The sequence below is a fragment of the Sphaeramia orbicularis genome, chromosome 18 (assembly GCF_902148855.1).
Source record: "Sphaeramia orbicularis chromosome 18, fSphaOr1.1, whole genome shotgun sequence".
In the NCBI taxonomy this organism is placed as follows: domain Eukaryota; kingdom Metazoa; phylum Chordata; class Actinopteri; order Kurtiformes; family Apogonidae; genus Sphaeramia; species Sphaeramia orbicularis.
The window spans coordinates 42,107,075-42,128,321 of record NC_043974.1 but is presented as its reverse complement, the minus strand read 5'-3'; the positions used below and the strand labels follow the sequence as shown (position 1 = coordinate 42,128,321).

Here is a 21,247-nt window from a genome sequence, read left to right as displayed (position 1 = left end):
GAATTCAGACCCAAGCAGAACATTTACAGTTTATGGAGACCACAGGGACATGTTTGAAATGCAAAATTCCATTTAAAAAGGCAAAATATCACTCCTTTAACCCTTTCATGCATGAATTATGAGAACCTTAATTAAGAGTTTTTTTTCCTGAGTGTTTCTATTCCTCTTTAGGCATGAAAAAAATTGAAAAGTTTTATGAACCTAATTTTCATGGAGTTCCAAAAATGTCCACTCAGCTGGACACCATGTGTTTAAATTCAGAAGCAAAGAAACATGTATTTACTAATATACTGCGTCAAAACTAGGAAATAAAAACACGTTTAATGCTGCTAATCTGATGTTTTCTCACATTTTAACATACCTGCATGGAGATAATATGCAAAAAAACCCCAAAACTTTACAATCTAATAAAAATGACCAATTTTTTACACTCAAACATGTAACTGCAGATCAGGTTTATCTAGAAAAGCAAATTTACAGTAATGGTATAAATTACAGTGTATGGGATGATGCATAAGCGTCCAATGTGTTGGCTGCTACAGAACAAAAACAACAAAATCCATAAGAGAACACCTTTGAACAGCTGTCCACTGTAGTGACCACTATGCATGAAAGGGTTAACAGTAGTTTGAATCATAGTAATAGTCGTCATTAATATTAGTGTAACATGACGAACAGTTAACTTTGGAAATATCGGGGACCTTACTTTGTATTTGGGCTGCACCAAACCTTAGATTCTGGACTGAAATTGTTTTGTGTCCGTCTTTACTTTGTCATCATGTTTTGTAGGTTAATCTAGTGCGATAATCACTAGCAGACTAAAACAGTTTACATGTGGACTCATCACTGACTTTTGTCCAATGGCCAGAATGTTTCTCTAATGCTGTGGTGTATGGCTACAATCAAAATTCCCTCTTATTTTGGTATGAATGTAGTATTTAACTGTTCAGAAGTCTGCAGTAAAACATCCTGAAAATGATCACAGAGGTAAATGAAGATCTATTGTACAGGGAAAATAATGGGGTTAAATGAAACTATTGTCATGTTTTGTTTACATATACATTTTTATTTTTGTTTGTGTATGTAGATGGGATATAGTTGTGATATTGGCATATAATAAAAAAGCTGTTGTGAAAGAACGAAAAAGAACTGACAGATACAAGTCAGTGCTGTGCTGCTTTTTTTATTTATTTGTTTTGATTCAAAATTTGTAGTGTTTATACTAAAAATACACTTTATATTGCAGAGTCAGTGCTCATGCTAGTATTATACTGGTATTATGCTGGTGCTTTTAGAGTTTTGAGTCTCACTTCTTTGGTATTTATTGTGTGTTAGTGGTACTTTTACTGACGGGAAGAATCTGAAGACATCCATTTTCTTTCTGTTTTAAGATGTACCTTCTGGTTAATGAACGGCTAAACATGAAGGTTTTAGAGATTTTAACCCATAAAGAACCAGAGCTACTTTTGTGTCAGTTCCCAAATGAGTTCATCTTTCTATTCTACCTTTCTTAAGTGATTTATCACCATTCATTTTAATATTATCCTTTGTATTTTGCAGTTTTTCCGGTGAAAATCTGGTATTTTCCTATATTTAATTTACAGATCATGTACTTTAATCATCATTCTGATATAACATTTGAAGGTTATTATATCAAAAACAAAAAAAAAAACTTAAGAAAAAATTACTTTTCCAGTAAAATTTATCATTAACTGAAGGTAAAAACAAGCGTCCCTAATCACTGTCACTGATCAAACCCCATGGGTTTTGCTGGTGAATCAATGCTGTGGAAGATGACGGTGTTCCCACGTTCACTACAGAGCCTCTGAACGTCCAAATGCCCAGCTTTTCATCCGATGACCATAAAAGCATTTTATACAAATTATTTACAGGTATTGATAGGATTAGTGGATCAACATGTATTAAACATTTTACATCAGTAGATAATTTGAGTCGCCAGTGGCTGTTTGGGTCTGTATGGGTTAATGTTGAGTGTGTGTGTATGTGTGTGTGTGTGTGTGTGTGTGTGTGTGTGTGTGTGTATGTGTGTGTGTGTTTTAGTATTTGACCTCATTAAAAAAAAAACACTGTTGAGTGTTTTGGCTGTATGCCTGGATCTGGTGTGCGTGCGTGCGTGTGTCCGTCCGTGCGTGCGTGTGTGTGTGTGTGTGTGTGTGTGCTTCCATGGAATTCATAGTGTTCGTATGACACACCCACAGACACTCGTTGTGGAGAGAATTTTATTACAGAACGACAGCAGTAACAGACAGATGAGCGACCGACCTGCTGCTAATGAGATGAAGCTCTGACAGAATGAACAGTGAGTAACAACCTGATAATTAAAGTCTTTATTCAGGTCTGTCCAGGTTTTGTAGACAGCTTTGCCTTACCATGAAACAGAGTCTTGTGGTTTCTCTGTGTTCTGTTTTGCTCAGAACTAAAACGCTACTTCTGAATTTTTTCTAATACAAGGCTTTAACAGTGAATCTTTACTTTTCTGTCCAATGAAAAACTCTATATTTGGTGATGTGACTTTAACCCTTTCATGCATACTGGTCACTACAGTGGACGGTTATTCTACAGCTGTTCTCTAGCATAGTCATGGGTTTTGTTGTTTTAGTTCCATATCAGCCAACACAGTAAACACTGCATCATCCCTTGCACTGCAATGTATACAATTACTGTAACTTTGCTGTTCTTGATAAACCTGATCTGCAGTTGCATGTTTTAGTGTAAATCAGTTGCTAAATGTTATTAGACTGTAATTAACAGTTTTCTTAAACAAAAAGTTGTTTTTTTTTTTTTTTTTTTTTTTGTATATTCATGAATTGAGTAATAACTACTGCTAAAGTATGCTAAAATGTGAGAAAAAAGCTGCATTAAAAATGTTTTTATTTCATAGTTTCCACGCAGTTTATCACTTTCTGATGATGGGTTTTAAATACATGTTTCTTTGCTTCAAAAATTAAACGCATGCTGTCCAGCTGAGTGGACATTTTTGTAACTCCATGAGAAATAGGTTCATAAAAAAATTTCAATGTCATTGTTTTTTTCATGTCTAAAGAGGAATAAAAACACTCAGGAAAAAATCTTGACTAACGTTCTCATAATTCATGTATGAAAGGGTTAATTTACCAAATCTGGCAAAAGATTAATTGTTGCACCTTGAAAATAAACAGTATAATAATAATAATAAAAAAAAATTTCAAATAATCAAACCCTCCTCAGGTTGCAGAAAACTCACATTGTGACGCTTTGGAGCACAGTGAGGATTCACTGTATTTCCTTGAGTGTTTTGAAACGTGTTATTTCATGGTGAAAGTGGCGTTCTCCTCTTGTACATTCAAAGTTTAAACCAAAGGGGTCAAACACAAGTGAAGACCAAGCTCCCACATGAGCAACATTATAAACATCACTCAGTCATGTCACATTGTACTCAAGTGTTTGTACATTATCACAAAAATTTATGTGGGAATAAGATTGCAAAGAATTTTTGCTTCAGCTCCAGTTTGACATTTGAGCAATAAATGTAAAAAAAAAATCATAATAACAACAATAATAATAAATTACAAACTAACCTTAAGAGAAGTTATTTAAACTTCTTTGATTCCTGCAATAACTATTAATCCATTGGACGTAACAGAGTTGCGTTAGAAAATATTTACTTCTCTTATTAAAAATCAATAAAAAACTGTGGACATAAAAACTACAGCTGTTCCTATTCCATCCACATGCGATAGATGGAACAAGCAAAAATGAGGTAACAGATTCAAGAAGATGAAAGTTATGTCAATGAAAGATCCAACAAGACATAAGAAGATGTAAAAGACGTAACGACAATAATGAAAGACAAAAAAAACAACAACATATGATTTGTAGACACACTGACACACATACTCTAATCATTATCCGATTACTGGAGTTATCAGAGTATTCAAGTTATCATGTAAACAATATAATCTGATATGTTTTATTGGCTAACAGCAGTTGACCTCTGATTAGAAAAATCTAACACTAACTAACTAACACACCTAGATTTCTCCCTAATACTCTAATGTCTTAACGCATGTATAAATGTACATGTAAATGCAGTGGATAATATTATAATAAATGGTGATAAAACGCTTAAAAATGGTCAAATAGAAGAAAATGTTAATTTTTGAAATAGCCACAAAAGTAGCACTGGGTCTTTGTGGGTTAAAGAGCTGTTTTAGCATGACTGTGTGTACAGAGGGAGTTTGTAAAGTGACTGTTGTGTAGACTTTACTCAAAACTAAATATGCAGTATATCAGTTTAGGAAAATATCTGTATTAACCCTTTCATGCATGAATTGTGAGAACCTGAGTCAAGATTTATTTTTGGAGTGTTTTTGTTCCTCCTTAGCCATGAAAAAAACAATGTGATTGAGTTTTTTTTCTATGAAGTTACAAAATTATCCATGCATTTAATTTTTGAAGTAAAGAAACACGTGTTTAAAACCAAATATCAGAAAGTGATATGAAAACAATGAAATAAAAACATTTTTAATGCTGCTAATCTGATGTCTTCTCACATTTTAATATATTCTAATGCTATTAATTACTCACTTCATGGAGATAAGATGCAAAAAAAAAAACTTTTTGTCTAACAAATAACAATTGATTTACACTCAAACATGTCACTGCAGATCAGGTTTATCAAGAACAGCACAGTTACAGTAATAGTATGAACGTCAGTGTATGGGATGGTGCATAAGTGTCCACTGTGTTGGCTGATATGGAACTAAAACAACAAAACTCATTAATATACAAGAGAACAGCTGGAGAAGAACTGTCCACTGTAGTGACCTATGCATGAAAGGGTTAATGCGGACAAGGCTTTAGTCTCACATTAGTGATAAATCTTACCATTGTGTACTGTAATGGAGGATCAGAGGCTTTTATTACACTTATAAGCCAAACACTGGGCTTATTGGAGCTAAAATGTCCTAAGCATCAATATTGAGACAAGAATAAGTGGCTGAGGGTGGATCTACAAATCAGTGACTGGTTTACAGCCCTGTGTCATTGTTTACAGTGGACTGTAGTGGGTCAGGGTCAGACCGATGTGTCATTTTCCAAATTACTTAGTCCTCGAGGGGGTTGCAGGGATGCTGGAGCCTACCCCAGCTGCCGACTGGGGAAGGTGGAGTACACCCTGGACATGTCACCAGTTCATCTGACATATACAGACAAACAACCCTTCGCACCTATGGGGGCTTTAGACTGACTGATTAATGTATTAAGATGCATGTTTTTAGATGGTGGGAGGGAGTTGGAGTACCAGGAGTGAACCCACACATGACCCCACCTGACCCAGTTTCCTCTACTTTACTACATTTAGAAGACAAATGATGCACTTTTTACTGAACTACATTTTTAACAGTCCATACAACAAACAGATGATGTGTTATTATAGATGAAACTACTCAAAAACATGCACAGTAATTCCAAGGAACTCCACCAGTCATGCTTACTGTACAGTATTATGTGTGCTCTGTGTGTTATAAGCAACAGAGGTGCAAATTCAGTAAAAACATGTGGTGCCAGACACAACAAACCCCGCCCCTCGCACATATTGTGGCTTATTTTGGCATCGAGCCACTCTTTCACGCATATCAATATTTGTTTAACCCATAAAGACCTAGTGCTATTTTTGTGCCAGTTCCCAAATGAAGTTTTCTCTTTATTTTAACCTTTCTTAAGTGATTTATCATCATTTATTACAATATTATGCTCTGTATTTGTGCCTTTTTTTGTGATAATCATATATTTTCCTGTATTTATTAATTTATTTATTTTTTCATTGATTTATTTCGAATATGGAAATGCTACAAGCTTCCTGATTGCTACTAACTGACTTCTTTGCACAACATAATATAGAAATGAAAATTCAAGGAAGCATAAAATATTGATACACATAAATATTTGACTGATCATGTAGATGTTCATGAAAGCTCAGGTAAAAGTTGAGGGTTATTATATCAAAAACAGAGAAAACTGAAGACAAAATGACTTTTTCAACAAAATCTCTTATTAATTGAACATAAACCCAGTGTTTCCATCCACTGTCATTGATCCAACTCCATGGGTTTTACTGGTGAATCAATGTTGTAGAAGATGACGGTGTTTCCATGGTAACTACAGAGCCTCTGAACGTCCAAATGGGTCATATCTGATGACCATGAAAAGAAGAAAAACTGCATTTTAAACCAATTATTTACATGTATTGATAGGATTAGTGGATCAACAGGTATTAAACGGTTTAGATCAGTAGAAGGTTTGTGTCACTTGTGGCATTTTGGGTCTTTATGGGTTTAATATAAAAATTAATTATGTGCCAAGTTTGAAGTAAATTGAAGCAAAATGTATGTTTTTATAGACATTTGAAATTTTGGCCATTTGAAGTAAATGTGAGAAGAAAAAAAAAATTTTACAAAAAAATTCAAAAACAAGCTATCACTTAAATATTTTTGCAGAGTGATGTCTAAAATGAATCTCTATATTTCTGCAACATTTTAAGTAAATTGAGTCAAAATTTACATTCTTATAGCGATTTGAAGTTTATAAGTAAATGGGGTCACTGGCAATCTACAAACTCAATTTGGTATGAATCCAACCAATAGTTATGCTGCAAAAGTGTTAACAAACAAACAAACATAGAAACAAATAAACTGAAGAATAATTACAGAATAATTATGATCTTGCTCTGAACTGCTCTAAAATGACACATATTTCTCCACTGATGAAGCTCATCTCCCAGTAAACTCATGGACACCAGTACTAATAAGATTCAGGGTCGGTTCTGCTCACTGAGGCAGACGCTGTGTCTACAGAAGCTAGGACCTCGCATTCCAATAGATTCACGTCTAAAACAACAGTCATGACACTTTGCGTAGCGCATCCCAGCGACAAGACGTGAACTGACAGTTGGCAAGTCATGTCAATAGGTGAGGTCCAATCAGAAGACAGAGTCAGATGACGTTGCGAAGTCCAACCCATTGTTTGGGGTGGAGTCACCCAAGAAGATAATTGTCAACCACACCTGGTATTCGGGGCTCTTGTCCAGAGAGACCAGCACTGGCTTTTATATTTCACACGTGATGAGAATAAATTCTGAAACTGAGACCAAGTGCATCCTGAACTCGTCTTTGGAGCTTCCAATTGATGAACACGAATTAGCCTTACAAAACCAAACCAAAAACAACACCCCTTGCCTCTCCTGTCGGGGGGGCGAGGTAAAAAAAGTCACCACAAATGCACCACACCGGACCTTTTTATTACGTGAATTAGGGGCGGGGGCAGAACCTATGGGGAGCAGCCATTGCCAGACATAAAAGATGTACCATCATTGATTCTGGGCGATAACGAGCAAGTAAACAAGCAGCAGTCAGTGAGCAAGATTGAATGGAAAGCACGTGTCCAAGAAGCAAACTATGGCTAGCAATTAGATTAGTCCTCCACCATTGTCCTAGAGACATGACCCAGCACTGGCCGATAATGTGTCATCTTAGACTGGTGTCATGGGGTCAGTGACCAGTCCATCACAGCCCAGGTAACTGTATAATACAAGCCTGCGTCACTACCGGTGCTGGAACAGCCTGTCGCTGACCATGCCTGACTGTCGGAGCAGGAACTTAGTACTCACATGTACTTCACAACAGGCGATAACATAAGTTACCCAACGGAACCGCTAAGATTATACGTGATCTTTTGAAATAGCTAGCACTGAAAATTCACTACAGGTACCCTTTAAATATGAACCCGTAATACATCAGTGATCCACTAACACAGATTAGTCTGAAATGATTCACTCTAGAACTTCCTTTTTCCTGCTTTCATAGTTTTACTTTTTGAATGCAGGACTTTCACCTGTTACTATTTTTACACTGTGGCATCGGAACCTAATCTCACAAAGATTTGAAACACCCTCCTACACGGAACAAAGAAAGTAGATTCAAGGAAACTGGTTAAGCCTGAGAAACACATTTTTGTTGGCCAGTCATCAGCGTGCGTGCTTAAGCCAAATCAAGTTACTTCAGTTGTGGACATTGAAATGAAGAAAAGAATGACTTTTCTAAATTTATGCTCAGCTTTGCCTCAGAGCAAATTGCGTTAATTTTTGGATTTTCCTGTTGTCGTTATCCTAAAACCATAAAAATAACACATTTCCATGGGTCCACAATAACTACTATTTTAAACAATCAGTCAACAAATTATTCTAACTTAACATCATGACACCCTGTCTTCACTTAATCTATATTATAAAAGCCAAGTGGCCTCTGTGTACGTGTGTGTGTGTGTGTGTGTCCGGGGATTCACACAAAATCCGTACAGAGCTGACTGCTGCAGTTTGTCATACGTATGTAATTTTGGTCGAGGAACAGACTAGCAAAAATGTCACGTTGATAGGACCAATATTTTGGGAGATATTAGTAATTTTGGAATACAATAGCTTTACAATCACGTTGCTATGGTCAGAACACTTTGGTGTTGACTGCCAGCCAAATGCTGTACAGCATGCATGAATACACAACAGCATAAAAACTACCACATCTAGAACCTGTGGATCCCCACGGGTCAATGTATTAGTTTCCTTCATTTATTAAAGACATAAATGAGAGTAAAGTTTGACAGAAATTGAAAGTTATGAGTCGTCATTGTGGTGTTTGTGGCACAGGAGGTAGAGCAGATGGTCCAATAATCACTGGGTTTGCAGTTCGAAACCCCCTCTGTCCCAGTCATGCACCGTAGTGTCCTTGGGCAAGACACTTCGCCCACATGTGGGCGAAGTGTATGAACATTTGGTGGTGTTTGGAGGGGCCGATGCCCCAGGGCAGCTGTGGTAACAGATGAAGCAAACCACCACCACCAGTATGTGAATGATAACGGATTTAGTATCAAGTGCTTTGACTGCTACATAAATCCAATACATTATTATTATCGTTTGTTTTGGTTGGTTATATGTTCAACTACTCCACATACACTGTATTTTTTTTTATTTTTTTTTATGAAATGCTTATCTAGATGACCAGCCTCTATTTAAATGTGCAGTCAGTTCAGGAACAGATGAGCTCTTTGTTTTCATCGGTCATAAATAACCCGCTGCTGCTGCTCAGGTCATTTCAGATGGCAATGGATTTGTTTAAAAGCAGAAGACCCTGGTTTACATACCACACACACACACACACACACACACACACACACACACACACACACACACACACACACACACACACACACACATTTCCTTGTTTTTAGGTTTTAGTCTGTGGTGTGTTTATGTTCACTCAGAGATCTAAGCTCTGAGTACACAAACATTTCTTCAGTGTGTCTTTGTAGAATAGAATAGAATAGAATAGAATAGAATAGAATAGAATAGAATAGAATAGAATAGTTGATACATAAAATACATTTTCAGATTTAGGCTAATTTGCCTATAGGTGTCATTTTAATCTTAAAAGTTTATAGGCAACAACATTACAAACTCCAGTATTTCCAGTAGAACAATAAGAAACACAAACAACAGCTCTTTGTGACCTAACTCTATGTTTATCTGGACTTTGCAGTACATCAGTCAACCCCTTCCATTGTCCTCAGCATCAATACCTCAGATCTACTGAAGTGTTTCCATGACGATGATGCATTTAAGTATCGCGCCTACACCTTCACTTACATGCTGGTGTTCCCTGTGGCGTTCATCTGCAACATCGGGGCCCTGGTGGTCTTCTTCCTGCAAAGCAGCCGCGGTCGCAGGTCTGAACACGCAATCACACAAACGTGAATGTCTATCAAAGTCAGATCTTTACTTGAACTCACTTTGAAGTCAGCTAATTTACAGAAATATATGTCAAAAAGGATATCACACTGTGAATGCAACAGAGCTAGCCTTTATCATCAATATTAAATATACAGGAAAGCAGTGAAAGTTCAAGGTTAAGGTTAATAGGGGTTTTTCACGCATGACCCGGAAACAGTTTGAAATTGCTGATTTTGTGTATCGTTTCCTCTGGTTTACTTGTCAACAATAGCTGAGGCCACGTCGAAGTGTCACTGCTGTGTGTCCCAATGTACATCGAATAAAAAAAGGCAACTACATTTAAGTTTCCATGGTTTTCCTTCAAATTTAGTTAATAATAATATTTATAATAATAATAATAATAATAATAATAATAATAATAATAATAATAATAATAATAAAAACAATAATACTACATTGGTTTTACATAGCGCTTTTCTAAGTACTCAAAGACGCTTTACAATAAGCAGCCAAGGGACAAACACACAACAAACGGGGTGGAAACAGACACAGAGTTAATACAAAAAGGCAAACAAAAAACAAATACTCAAGCAAAAAGGTAGAGACAGATACAGAAAAGAAAACACATGAGAGAAGGTGGATGAGGTGGATGAGGTGGAACAGGCAGGTAGTTGAGAAGAAGAAATGGGTGGTCGTAATTCATCGAGATGAGGGGCCGCATATTTATATATACTGCATATTTATATTTATATATACCAAATAGCTGTAATATTAACACACTCTATTAAGACACAATTACAACAGCAATTTGTACCATATGTACTAGACAATATATTATCAATATGATAATTAAAGAAATACACATAAATAAGTGTGCAAAAAAGTTGTGTTATTAAAATCTAGAAAAGCACTTGGAGAGCATAGACACCCCCCCCCCATCACCACCAAAATGTAATTATTTATTTCTTGTGCCAGTATCAACATTTCCTGAAAATTTCATCAAAATCCTTCCATAACTTTTTGAGTTCTCTCGCTAACAGACTGACAAACTAGAAAAGCACTCGGAGAGCACAGACCTCCACCAAGGCAGATCAGTCCCCCCCCTCAATTATCACCAAAATTTAATCATTTGTTCCTTGTGCCAGTATCAACATTTCCTGAAAATTTCATCAAAATCCTTCCATAACTTTTTGAGTTGTCTTGGTAACAGACAAACCATGATGAAAACGTAACCTCCGCTGTTACACTTGGCGGAAGTAAAAATCTGTCATTGTCACCCCCCCACCCCCACCCCAACCCCCCTGAATCACCACCAAAATTTAATCATTTGTTCCTTGTGCCAGTATCAACATTTCCTGAAAATTTCACCCAAATCCGTCTGTAACGTTTTGAGTTATCTTGCTAACAGACAGACAAACCCCGATGAAAACATAACCTCCTTGGCAGAGGTAATTATGCAGTTATAATGACAAATTATATGATGTCTAAAATGAAGAGGTGTTCAAAGTGGAACACCAACGTTTGTAAAACACTGGAGACCTGTGTTCTGTTTCATGCTTTGTATATTGTTGCATTTTTTCCCTCCTTCTTTCCATTGGTACCTGTTCACTCAACCCTTTCTCTAACTTTCCTAACACGGTGCCATGTAGTTTCTTTATGTGAAATTGGATGAGTAAACTAAGTAATATGGGAAACATTCTAGGTGATGCTTGCAATGTGTCTTCAGCATCTCACAGAAAAACCTGTTTATTTTCCAGCTGTAATGCGTCACTGCATGGACGTCAAGTCTATTCTGGGTCCACTCACATGCTTTACAGTTTTAAATTTAGTTTCCTGGAACAGTATGTCGGCTGAACTGTTTCCAGAGAAAGATAGTTAACCTATAATTTATGACTGTGTATTCAAATTTGATAGCCAAAACAGTCCTTAATTGTATCATTTGTTATTTTATTACTGAGATAATCTATCTGAACACATTGCACAACTGTAAAATATTTACATTATCAACGACAAATGCATCAAGACAGTTGAACAGCCTAGGAAAACAGGACCTGTTCCAAATCTGCTGCTGCCCTATTAGTGCAATAATTTGAAGCACTTTTTTGCACTATGCACTTTAGTTTTTAGTCTTTAAAATTTTTTTTAAACATATATATTTAAAATGATTACAGTATTTTACGCTACTTTATATTTCGCAAGGTGTGTTTTTATTTATTTATTTTGTTTATAAACTGAAACTGTGGTGAGCAAAGCACCGATATTTCGTTCAATAAAGTACTGATGGTGCATTTATTGAATGACAATAAAGCAAGTCTGAAGTCTGAAGTCTTAACTGTTGAATTCACAATTAAGATAACACTTAAAATATTGTCCCTGTTTGAGTTGCTTTATCTTGTTGCCAGAACATAAAATCCTTGTTGATGTTTCCTGTTCAGAAACTCCGCCTCCTGCATTGTCATGATGAACCTCGCCCTATCGGACGGCAGCTTCTCCCTCACTCTGCCACTGCGATTGGCTTATTATTTCAAGGATGGTGTTTGGGACTTCCCCGACTGGCTGTGCCGTCTGTGTGTCTATGGCTTCTATGTGAACCTGTACACCAGGTAAAACACACACAGCCTCCTTCTAAAAAAAGCTTTGATAGACTGTAGATAAGAAGTGGATAGAGCCGCAGTGATCACTGGCTCATGGACTGTTGTGGTAAAGCCTTTCATTTTGACCCTTGCCATCTTGGTTGTCTGGAGTCAGAAGCCCATATTTGGACCAAAAACTGAGACTAAAAGTCAAAGCCAGTGCTGAAGTTTAAAGGTAAGGCAAGGCAAGGCAGGTTTATTTATGTAAGGCCTTTCATGTACAAGATAATTCAAAGTGCTTCTCATAAAACATTAAAAGCGTTACAGCAGGGAAGCAATAAGAAGTATGGCATGAGGAAAAACAAATGAAAAAAAACAAAACAGATAAAACAGATAAAACAGATAAAAAGATAAAAGAGATAAAAACTTTAAGCTTAAAAGGAACAATGCAGAGCTGAACTGATGAATACAAACTCTATTCAAATGCAGCTGAGAACAGGTGAGTCTGTAACCTGGATTTAAATAAACTGAGTGTTTCAGCTCATCTGAGGTTTTCTGGGAGTTTGTTCCAGACATGTGGAACATAGAAGCTGAACGCAGCTTCTCTGTGTCTGCTTCTGACTCTGGGAACTGACAACAGACCGGATCCAGATGACCTGAGGGGTCTGGTGGGTTCATACTGGGTCAGGAGGTCACTGATGGATTTTGGTCCTAAACCATTCAGAGCTTTATAGACCAGCAACAGAACTTTAAAGTCTATCCTCCGACGGACAGGTAGCCAGTGGAAGGACCTCAGAGGTGGACTAATGTGGTCCAGTGGAAGGACCTCAGAGGTGGACTAATGTGGTCCAGTGGAAGGACCTCAGAATTGGACTAATGTGGTCCACTTTTTTGGTCTTAGTGAGGACTCTAGCAGCAGAGTTCTGGATGAGCTGCAGCTGTCAAATTTATTTTTTAGGTCGACCTGTCAAAACACTGTTACAGTAACCAAGCTGACTGAAGATGAATGCACGGACTAGTTTTTCCAGGTCCTGCTGAGACAACAGATCTTTTATCCTTCAGATGTTCTTAAGGTGATAGTAGGCTGATTTTGTGTGGTGCTTCATTACAATACCCAGTCTGTTTGTGAGCTTTTTAGAAGCCAATGTTAGGATTAATTTGGTGGTAAAGTATATCCCTGAAAGCTATTCTGCGAAGGCCATCGGTGGTCTTACTGTTACCAAACACAACTGTATGTGTAAACATTTGTCTAGGTCTTAAAAGTACTCGATGGCTTTTAACATAGTCACGTCACAGCCACGTCTACTTTTTTAAAAAATTTAACCTTTATTTAACCAGGAAGAAAGACTTGTTGAGATTAAAAATGTCTTTTGTAAGAGTGTCCTGGCCAAGACAGCAGCAGCAGAAATGACAGAAAATAGAAATTACAGCTATAAATCTGCACTAAAAACAGACATAAAACATATAGTAAAACTCCAGTTCTAAAACCATACATTAAATATTTATGTACAGGCAAAAGACATAAGGATGAAAAGGAAAATTAATAAAAGAAGTACAAATAAAATCAACTGGCCCAAAGGCTACTGCTAAAATGAATTTAACTTCCTCTTCCTCCCCTCAGCATCCTCTTCCTCACCCTGCTGAGCGTCCTCCGTTGGATGGCCGTGGCCCAGCCGCTCCGTCACCGCTCCTTGGCCACGCCCACTCGGACCATACTGGTGTGTGTGGGGCTGTGGCTGTTTGTGGGCATGTCCTCTGCCCCCTTCCTGTCCCAAGGGGTGACGACCAGGTCAGTCACATGGCTGGTGTGTTTATGTTTTGAACAGTTATTTATTACCCCGCCCCCCGAAGGGGAAGGCAAGGGGTATTATTTTTGGTTCGGTTTGTTTGTTTGTTTGTTTGTTTGTTTCTTTCTTTCTTTCTTTGTTAAGACTGTAGCAGCAAAAGTATTGGTTCAGTTCAAACCAAACTGGGTTATAGATTGACAGTGACCCATTATATAGGTCATTATGTTTTGGGAAAGGTAGGTCAAAATTCAAATGTTTTAGGAAGTTTTAAAATCTTTTTTTTCCCCCTTTTACTTATAACGGACAAAATTTCAAAATCACTAGAAAAATGTACATTTTTTACTCAGTTTACTTAAAAAACATTGCAGAGATATAAAGATTGATTTTAGATATCACTCTGAATTTCTAAGTGACAGCTTGTTTTTGAAATTTTTTGTTAAATTTTTTAATCTGTTTGTTTCCCATTTACTTATAATGGGCAAAATTTCAAATGTCTATAAAAACTTCAATTTTGATTCAATTTATTTCAAACTTAGTACGTATATCATTTTTATATTTAACAAATATTGAATATGGATGAAGTAGTGGGTCGATGCCAAAATATGCTACAGTACGTGCGAGGGGCAGGGGTTTGTTGTGCCTGGCACCACTTGTTATTAATCTTATTGATTTAAGTCATTTTTGTATTGAACTCGAGTTGGAATTCAATTGAGTTTTCTCTTATCCCTGAAATTTTTAATAAATATCTCCAGAAATCATTTTATACTTGGGGATACAAATGTTTTGTCACGACGGGGGGAAAAGAGAGGACTCAAATGCTCGGTACTGAAGGGAAAAAAAAACACAAGTTTATTAAACAAAAATAAAAACTAAACAACGGAAAGCACACAACCAAGAACAGAGTCCATAAAGGAAGACAAAAAAACACACAAAACCAGAGTCAGAGTCCGTAGATGCAAATGGATAATGTCCGGGTTATGAAAAAGAGTGAAGAGGAAAAATGGACCAGCGCTGCATGGCTGCAAACCAAAGCCTTAAATAGGCTAAAGGTAATTGGCTGCAGCCACGCAGCGCCAGCAGGTGAGTCTGATGATGATTATTAAGAGACGGAGGAACTGAGGGTCACACAGGCACAGACCATGACCAAGAGGGAGGAGCAAAGAGTCACACAGGCACAGATCCTGACATGTTCAAATATCCACAATGAAGCACTGAAAACAATTATTTAATTTATTTTAATAAACTCAAGCGTTTATTTTAATTTTCAAAGCTCCTTTACATGGTGTAGTTATGTTTTGTTTTGTTTTGTTTTGGTTTGTTTTTAAACCTTAATCCTCCTTCTCCAACTCCTTGTGTAGTAGAACAATGTTAACAGGAAAATCATTTATTTTCCTATATTTAATTCACTGATCATTTAGGTATTCATAAAAGCTCAGATTAAAGTTGATGGTTATTATATCAAAAACAGAGAAAACTTAAGAAAAAGTGACTTTTTCTGTAAAATCTATCATTAACTGAACATAAACAAAGTGTCTCCATCCACTGTCATTGATCCAACTCCATGGGTTTTACTGGTGAATTAATGCTGTAGAAGATGATGATGTTTCCACGGTAACTATGGAGCCACAGAACATCCAAATGGGTCATATCTGATGACCATGAAAAGATGAATATCTGTATTTTACACCAATTATCTATATGTATTGATAGAATTAGTGGTTCTAAAGTTCTTAAACATTTTCTATCAGTAGATGCTAGTGTATATTTGGGTCTTTATGGGTTAAAATTGGCCTATTGAATATCTTCATAAATCACTGACTCAGTATCCTAATAATAATTCTGTGTAATCCACTCGTCAGCATTCCTTTTTAATTAAATTGAAAAGTCAAACAGAAATTAGGATTTTGATGAATAATTAACAGATGCAGAGGAGTGTGGTGTTTACTGGAAAATCAGAAGGAATTCTGGGGGAACAAACACAGCAGCTGACTAACCCAACACTTTCCTGCCGTCACAGTGTGTGTATGTTACTGAAGGATTCTCTAAACATTATGAAGGACCATGTGAGTGAAATATGAATACATTCAGCGTTGTGTTACAGTCGTGTGTGTTACCAACAGTGTTCGCAGTAGCCTTACATGATTTACCTAGTGTAAATGTCCGGTTGTGATGAAAAACAGGCAGCCGATAATACGTTTTGTTTTGAGAAATATTTTTTCTACATATCTTGATGTAGCTCAGTGACTGACCATATATGTAGTTGGTCTCCACCCTCTGAGTACCATCATGCACTGCTCTGCTGCTGTTGTTCAAACATTCAATACCTTGTTTATTTGAATACGTGATTTGTTTAGCAAATCGTGGGGTGTAATGGAAAATTCGTTCAGCAACAGTACAGTATTTATTCAGTAAAGTATTGATCGAACCATGGGATTAGATATCTGTTCTGTGATATTACCCAGTCCATACACAGCTGCTTGGATACATGAAGGAGGTCCATATACACAAGTGTTAAAAAAAAAAAAAAAAAAAAAAAAAGGCTGAAGTAGAAGTACTGGCTTCAACTTCTTTAATGCAGTAAAGGTGGAAAATGTCCGGACTCTGAACTGAAGTCACACTATAAAAGCCAAAAGACAGTCTGTGAATGACATTTATAGTGGGTTCACTGCAAAAATCAAAATCTTACTAAGTGTATTTTTTAATTTCTAGTCAAAATATCTCATCACACTTAAAATAAGACATAATCACCTAAAGAGTAACTTGTAAGTGAGATAAAAGAACTTATTATTAGACAATAGATCTTGAAAATCTTATTTCAAGAAATCTTACCAAGATAATTTTCAAATTTTCAAATAAGAAAAAGAAATCTCTAGAAGTTCCAGCTGACAGTATGAACCTCATCGGACTATTAAGTTTGACACTTTGACAATTTTGGGGTGGCCATGGCTCAGATGGTAGAGCGGATCATCCAAGGGTTGGTGGTTTGAATCCCGCTCTGTCCCAGTCATGTGCTGTTGTGTCCTTGGGCAAGACACTTCACCCTCCTTGCCTCCAGTTGCTGTTACTGCCGGTGTATGAATGTGTATGCGCGTAGGCACGAATTGGCAGCCACGCTTCCGACAGTCTGCCCCAGGGCAGCTGTGGCTACATATGTAGTTTGCCACCACCAGAGTGTGAATGTGTGAGTGAATGAATAATGGATCCTCTGTATGCGCTTTGAGTATGCACTCATAGAAAAGCGCTATATAAATCTATTCCATTATTGTTATTATTATTATTACCCCTGTCCTAAAAAGTGCTCCATACTGATGATGATGGTTTTTTGTTTTGTTTTTTTAAACCTGTCCTGTTCAGCAGTTTGGCCTCCAATAAACATGGACTGGTGCCACTAGAGTTACTTGACACTTTTGATCTAAAAGAGTTTAAAAGCTTAGATCAAGTCCCCCTACTGGTTGGATTTTATTACTTTATCAGTGTGCAATAACTACTATATTTACCACTCTCTGGCCTCTGCACTTTAACTAGGTATGAATGTGTGAATGAGTGACTTGACAGAATGTTAGAGAGGTGGAGTGTGTCTTTTTTACTGTTTTTTAATGCTTTTACTATTCAAAAATATTTTGCATTGTATATTTCCTTTTTTTTTTTTTTTTTTTTTTTTACTCAAGAAGTACCGTCTTTTATAAGTGCATGAGAATTTCGTTGTGAAAGTTTGAGGTTCAGATATTTCCTCAAATGGCCGTACAAACTCAGCACCTGTGATAGACAAACACAGCAAATAGCAATAAAACTACCAGTAAAGTGAGTAAACCTAGCAGATCTCTGCAGAAGCGGGTAAAAATGAGTCACTGGAGGAGAAAATATTTTTTGCGGAATTTCTGTAGAAAACATTTCCTGTGAAAATGACAAACACTGGTAAAGATATTTATAACAGCACAAACTTAGATAGATAGATAGATAGATAGATAGATAGATAGATAGATAGATAGATAGATAGATAGATAGATAGATAGATAGATAGATAGATAGATAGATAGATAGATAGATAGATAGATAGATAGATAGATAGATAGATAGATAGATAGATAGATAGATAGATAGATACTTACTTACTTACTTACTTACTTTTTTCTTCCTTCCTTTCTTTCTTTCTGTCTTTCTTTCTTTCTTTCTTTCTTTAATCATCCCATAGGGAAATTTTCAGGTTCCAGCAGTATCACAAACTTAAAAACAACAATAGTAAAAACACAATAGTAAAAAAAAAACTTTAAATGTCCTCAAAGAGTCAGTGCAAGAGAGTGTTTACAGAGTCTGTGCAATGAATGAGTCTGTGCAAAAGGTAAGTCTGTGCAAAGGGTACAAGTGCAGTGTGAACAGTGTGTGTGTGTGTGTGTGTGTGTGTGTGTGTGTGTGTGTGCGTGTGTGTGTGTGTGTGTGTCCTACAGTCCAGGAACAGGAACATGAGGAGTGATCGTATTAAATATTAAAGTTATACTCAAACAAACACTGACATAAACACTGAAACAGAAATAAACAACAGGTAAAAACAAAACAGTAACAACAATAGAACTGGTCAGTGAACTGAAGAACAGAATAGTCCAACATCAAAATAACCGGTGGCAAAGAACAAGTGTAAAAACAAAAAAAGAAACGAAAAAAGCAACAGAATAACATGATGATGATGGTTTTGAAGTTCTTTGTGGTGTGTTTTTCAGGGACGGGTCTCCTCGTTGCTTTGAACCTTCCAGCCCCTCCTCTTGGAAACATGTCCTGATCTTAAACTACGTGGCCCTGGTCCTGGGCTTCCTCCTCCCCTTCCTCATCCTCATCGTCTGTTACAGCAGAATCATCCAGCTGCTGACAGCCCCCGCCGGCCTCCAATGCAGCTCAGCCAACAAAACTCGCCATCGCAACAGGCGGCGCTCAGTGCACCTGGTTACCATGGTGACAGCCACCTTCCTGGTCTCCTTCCTGCCCTATCATGTGATCCGGTCTCTGCACCTGCACGCTGTTTGCGGTCGGTGGGGCTGCGTGGTGACGGTGGCGCTGCAGCGGGCAGTGGTGGTGACGTTGTGTTTGGCGGCGTGCAACAGCGTGGTGAACCCTCTCCTGTACTACTACTCCACCAGGTCGTTCAGGGACAACATGAGGGACGCACACTCATCCCTGCTGTCCAACAGGGGATCGTTCAGGTCCGGACTCACACGGTTGAGAAGAAGGAACACCACCTGACCCTGCCTTCACCTGCTGTGGCAGTCATGGTAAATACTAGTTACAATTACGAAAACTGCACATGAACGCCTCCTCATGTTGTGTTTTTCCACTGGAGAACTGGGAAAAAATTTTGATCCACAAAAATAACCTTTGAACTTTTCAACATGGTGGAGAGCAACGAGGGATTCATCACGAATAATAAACAACACTTCTATTAACGTTTTGCTGCTTTTAGCCAGTGTTGTGCAAGTTACTTTCAAACTGTAATCCATTACAGATTTCTTGTTACTGTTATTTAAAAGTTATTCCTTAACTTACAATTTTACTGTCTCAGAATTGTAATGGTGGTGCAGTGGATAGCACTCATGCCTTGATTCCAACACCAGTCGATGGGGGTGGGACCTCTCTGTGTGGAGTCTGCATGTTCTCCTGTGTTTGCGTAGGTTCTCTCCAGATACTCCGGCTCCCTCCCAACACTCATGCACTGATAGGTTAATGGGTTCATCTAAATTGCTCATAGGTGTTAATGGGAGAGTGATTGTTTGTCTCTGTACGTCAGCCCTGCGATGAACTGGTGACTCGTACAGGGTGTACCCCGCCTTCACCCATAAGTAGCTGGGATAGGCTCCAGAGACCCCCGTGACCCTAATGAGGACAAAGCGGGTTCAGAAAATGAATGAAGAATTGTAATGGATTACATGACCTCTGTACCTATTACTTTTGAGTTACATACATTGAGTTTCATCAAAAAAACTGGGGCATGTGCAGCAGAACCCAACCCCCCCAAAGTCAAATACACCCCCCCTCCCCCAATACAAGTGACAGGAGAGCCTTGGGACGCATACATTTGTGCCCTGAAGGTACGTGTGGACAGATAGCTCTTTAAGTAACACTACAGTCTACGATGTTTGAATCCCAGCAGGAGCACTTGCATTTTATCAACATTTTCTGTGTTCAAACAGGGGGCATGGCCGAGGACGCTGGCAGACAAATCTGCAGTTCATGAAGAATTCTAACTAGTCATAGAAACGTTATCTTACGTTGTCAGTGCTGATCACAGGGGTCATGTTAACTAGCTTCTGTAAAGCAGGGTTAGGGTCAGTAATGAGCATACGTCCATGTGACCAGTGGACTGTCTTCTGCTGTCTGCACCCATTGGCTGAACACCAACAGGAAATAGAACTTTACAGAAGCATTTTTCATTCCTTAAGGTCTTGCGGTCTTGCTGTTTTTTTTGGGTTTTTTTTCATTTGAGCAGTTAAATTAAGGGTGAAAAGTGTGTTGTAACGCAAGCGCAGTTGACCATGTACCAAATAAAATATTACTGAAAATTGATTAATAATGCCTTAGACCAGTGTTTTTCAACCTTGGGGTCGGGACCCCACATGAGGTAGCCTGGAATTTAAATGGGGTCACCTGAAATTCTAGCAATCGATAAAAATAAAAACGTACTAATAAAAAATGTATGGTAAGTTGACAGAGACAATCACAATCCATAAAAGACATGACAAACTCTGAAGCTGAAACTGAAGCACTGTGGTACTGTTTATCTTTCAAATGTTCATTGTGGTGAGTTTCAGATGCTGCAGCTCTTTCATAATTCATAGTTTGAGTTCTTGTTTGTTCAGTATTAATCGTCAGCCTTGTGAATCCAAGTTGGACTGACTGTACATATCCTGACCAAGGAAAATAAAATTCTCACTTTGTGCAGTAATCTACACCTGGCTTTTCTGCATTATATAGCCTAAATGTCATCTGAAATTAACATTTATTTGCAACATAGTATAGCAAACTATTACATGATCAAAAACAAATTAATTTGAGCAAAAAAAAAAGTTTCTGTTTTGAATGTCTGGGGTCGTCAGAAATTTGTGATGTTAAAATGGGGTCACGAG

General features: G+C 37.5%; 2 protein-coding genes across 2 annotated transcripts in view; one reads left to right on the top strand and one right to left on the bottom strand.

Moving 5' to 3' along the window:
- The window catches only part of LOC115438644 (oocyte zinc finger protein XlCOF15-like), a 143,125-nt gene that overhangs the window by 47,766 nt on the left and 74,112 nt on the right, over positions 1-21,247 (bottom strand). The window lies entirely within an intron of this gene.
- Positions 2,238-20,653, top strand: LOC115438640 (cysteinyl leukotriene receptor 1-like). The gene is made up of 5 exons (XM_030162390.1): positions 2,238-2,320; positions 9,588-9,774; positions 12,214-12,381; positions 13,973-14,140; positions 18,854-20,653. The coding sequence occupies exons 1-5, from the start codon at positions 2,314-2,316 to the stop codon at positions 19,368-19,370; spliced, it is 1,047 nt and encodes a 348-aa protein (XP_030018250.1). The 5' UTR covers positions 2,238-2,313; the 3' UTR covers positions 19,371-20,653.